This window comes from Condylura cristata, unplaced genomic scaffold (genome assembly GCF_000260355.1).
Source record: "Condylura cristata isolate star-nosed mole 26May11 unplaced genomic scaffold, ConCri1.0 scaffold00009, whole genome shotgun sequence".
Lineage (NCBI taxonomy): Eukaryota > Metazoa > Chordata > Mammalia > Eulipotyphla > Talpidae > Condylura > Condylura cristata.
In genome coordinates, this window is record NW_004567110.1 from 43,462,452 (window position 1) to 43,463,961 (window position 1,510).

A 1,510-nucleotide genomic window follows, 5' to 3' on the forward strand; every position below is an offset into this window, starting at 1 on the left:
TACTAGTTTGCATTCCCACCAGCAGTGCAGGAGAGTTCCTTTTTCTCCACATCCTCGCCAACAATTGTTGTTGCTAGTTTGAAGATGTGCCATTCTCACTGGGGTTACACCTTCTCTTCTTAACTCAAAAGGAAGCCGTAACAATTTGGGCTTGTCAAAGTTGAACCCATATGACATATAAACATAAATCTGTATACCATACATCTTACATTAAATTTTTCAGGCAATAACAATTAGTTTTATTATCTGAATAGTTTGTTTTAGTCTTGAAATTTGTATTTAAAAAAATGTTAATACTGATATATAGAGTCTTAAGTTTCTTAATCATAAGCCTGTATTAGTAAGTTTTGTGATCTGAAAGTCATTTCACTACTTTACTTTACTTTAGATGGAGAAGAAAAAACCTATGGTGGCTGTGAAGGCCCTGATGCCATGTATGTCAAACTAATATCTTCAGATGGCCATGAATTTATTGTAAAAAGAGAACATGCCCTTACCTCAGGAACTATAAAAGCCATGTTGAGTGGCCCGGGTAGGTACATTATATCTTAATATAGTGTTGCTCTTTATGTTTAGTGATTGTCTTTAAGGTGAATAACATTAAAAGAGAAACAGTAACATTATTGTATTGTGTTGTGGGGGGAAATTGGTTTCTGCCATTCCCTATTTTCAGTTATTTACTCTAGCTTCAATAAGAAGGATTGATAAAGGGTCATTTCCTTCCATTAGTTTTCCAGATCAACTTCTTAACCATAAAAGGTCTGATGATTTGTACTTGCTAAATACAAAGTTTATTGATGGAAGCCAAGCAAACTCCTGAATTAGACATTTTATTTGTAAAATCTGTAGTCTTCTTGCACCTATTTTTCAGATTTTCAATTTTACAGAGAAAAATGAGTTTTTATAAGTCTGCATTCAAGTGTGATTTAATCTTTTAGATCATAAATCATAATTAGAATTCTAGTAGATTGAATCTGATTCATGTTTTTAGGCTAGAATACTTTATGGTTGATATTGTATTCCTGTTATATTAGTTCTTTTAGCAGTGTCAGGACTGAGTAGCAGAGTCTAGGGCTGTCAAACTGATGGCATCTATGAACAGTTCCTCAGATTTCATATAATGGTTTTAGCATTCAATCAGTCATTCTTACTGATGCTCAGATTCTTCCATTTTTATGCCAGTAGGAGCCATGTCCTGTTGGCTCCTGTGTCCTTTTGCTATTTATCCCTTAATCCTGAATAGTTATTACTGCTTCCTGTAGTGTAGTAACAAGATTTCTTAGGCTCACTTTGAACATTACTCCACAACCCTGAGAACAACTATTTTCTTTTAGTAAAAAATAAACCCTACTCTGGGTATAGGAGTTTCTCATTGTTTTTGGTTTAAATTGCTTTTCACCCAGGTAGAAAAGTCAAACTTTTCTACTGGACAGAGCTTGGATATACTGTAGGTGGAAAAAGCCATCGATGGCAACATTTTAATTAAAAATTGTTTCTTTTTTTTTTTTTT

General features: G+C 33.6%; 1 protein-coding gene across 1 annotated transcript in view; it reads left to right on the top strand.

Annotated features, from left to right (window-relative positions):
* The window catches only part of TCEB1 (transcription elongation factor B (SIII), polypeptide 1 (15kDa, elongin C)), a 19,129-nt gene that overhangs the window by 14,249 nt on the left and 3,370 nt on the right, over positions 1 to 1,510 (top strand). The window contains exon 3 of the mRNA XM_004679793.2: positions 389 to 532. Within this exon, the coding sequence (XP_004679850.1) occupies positions 389 to 532 (144 nt within the window). The remainder of the gene's footprint in view (positions 1 to 388; positions 533 to 1,510) is intronic.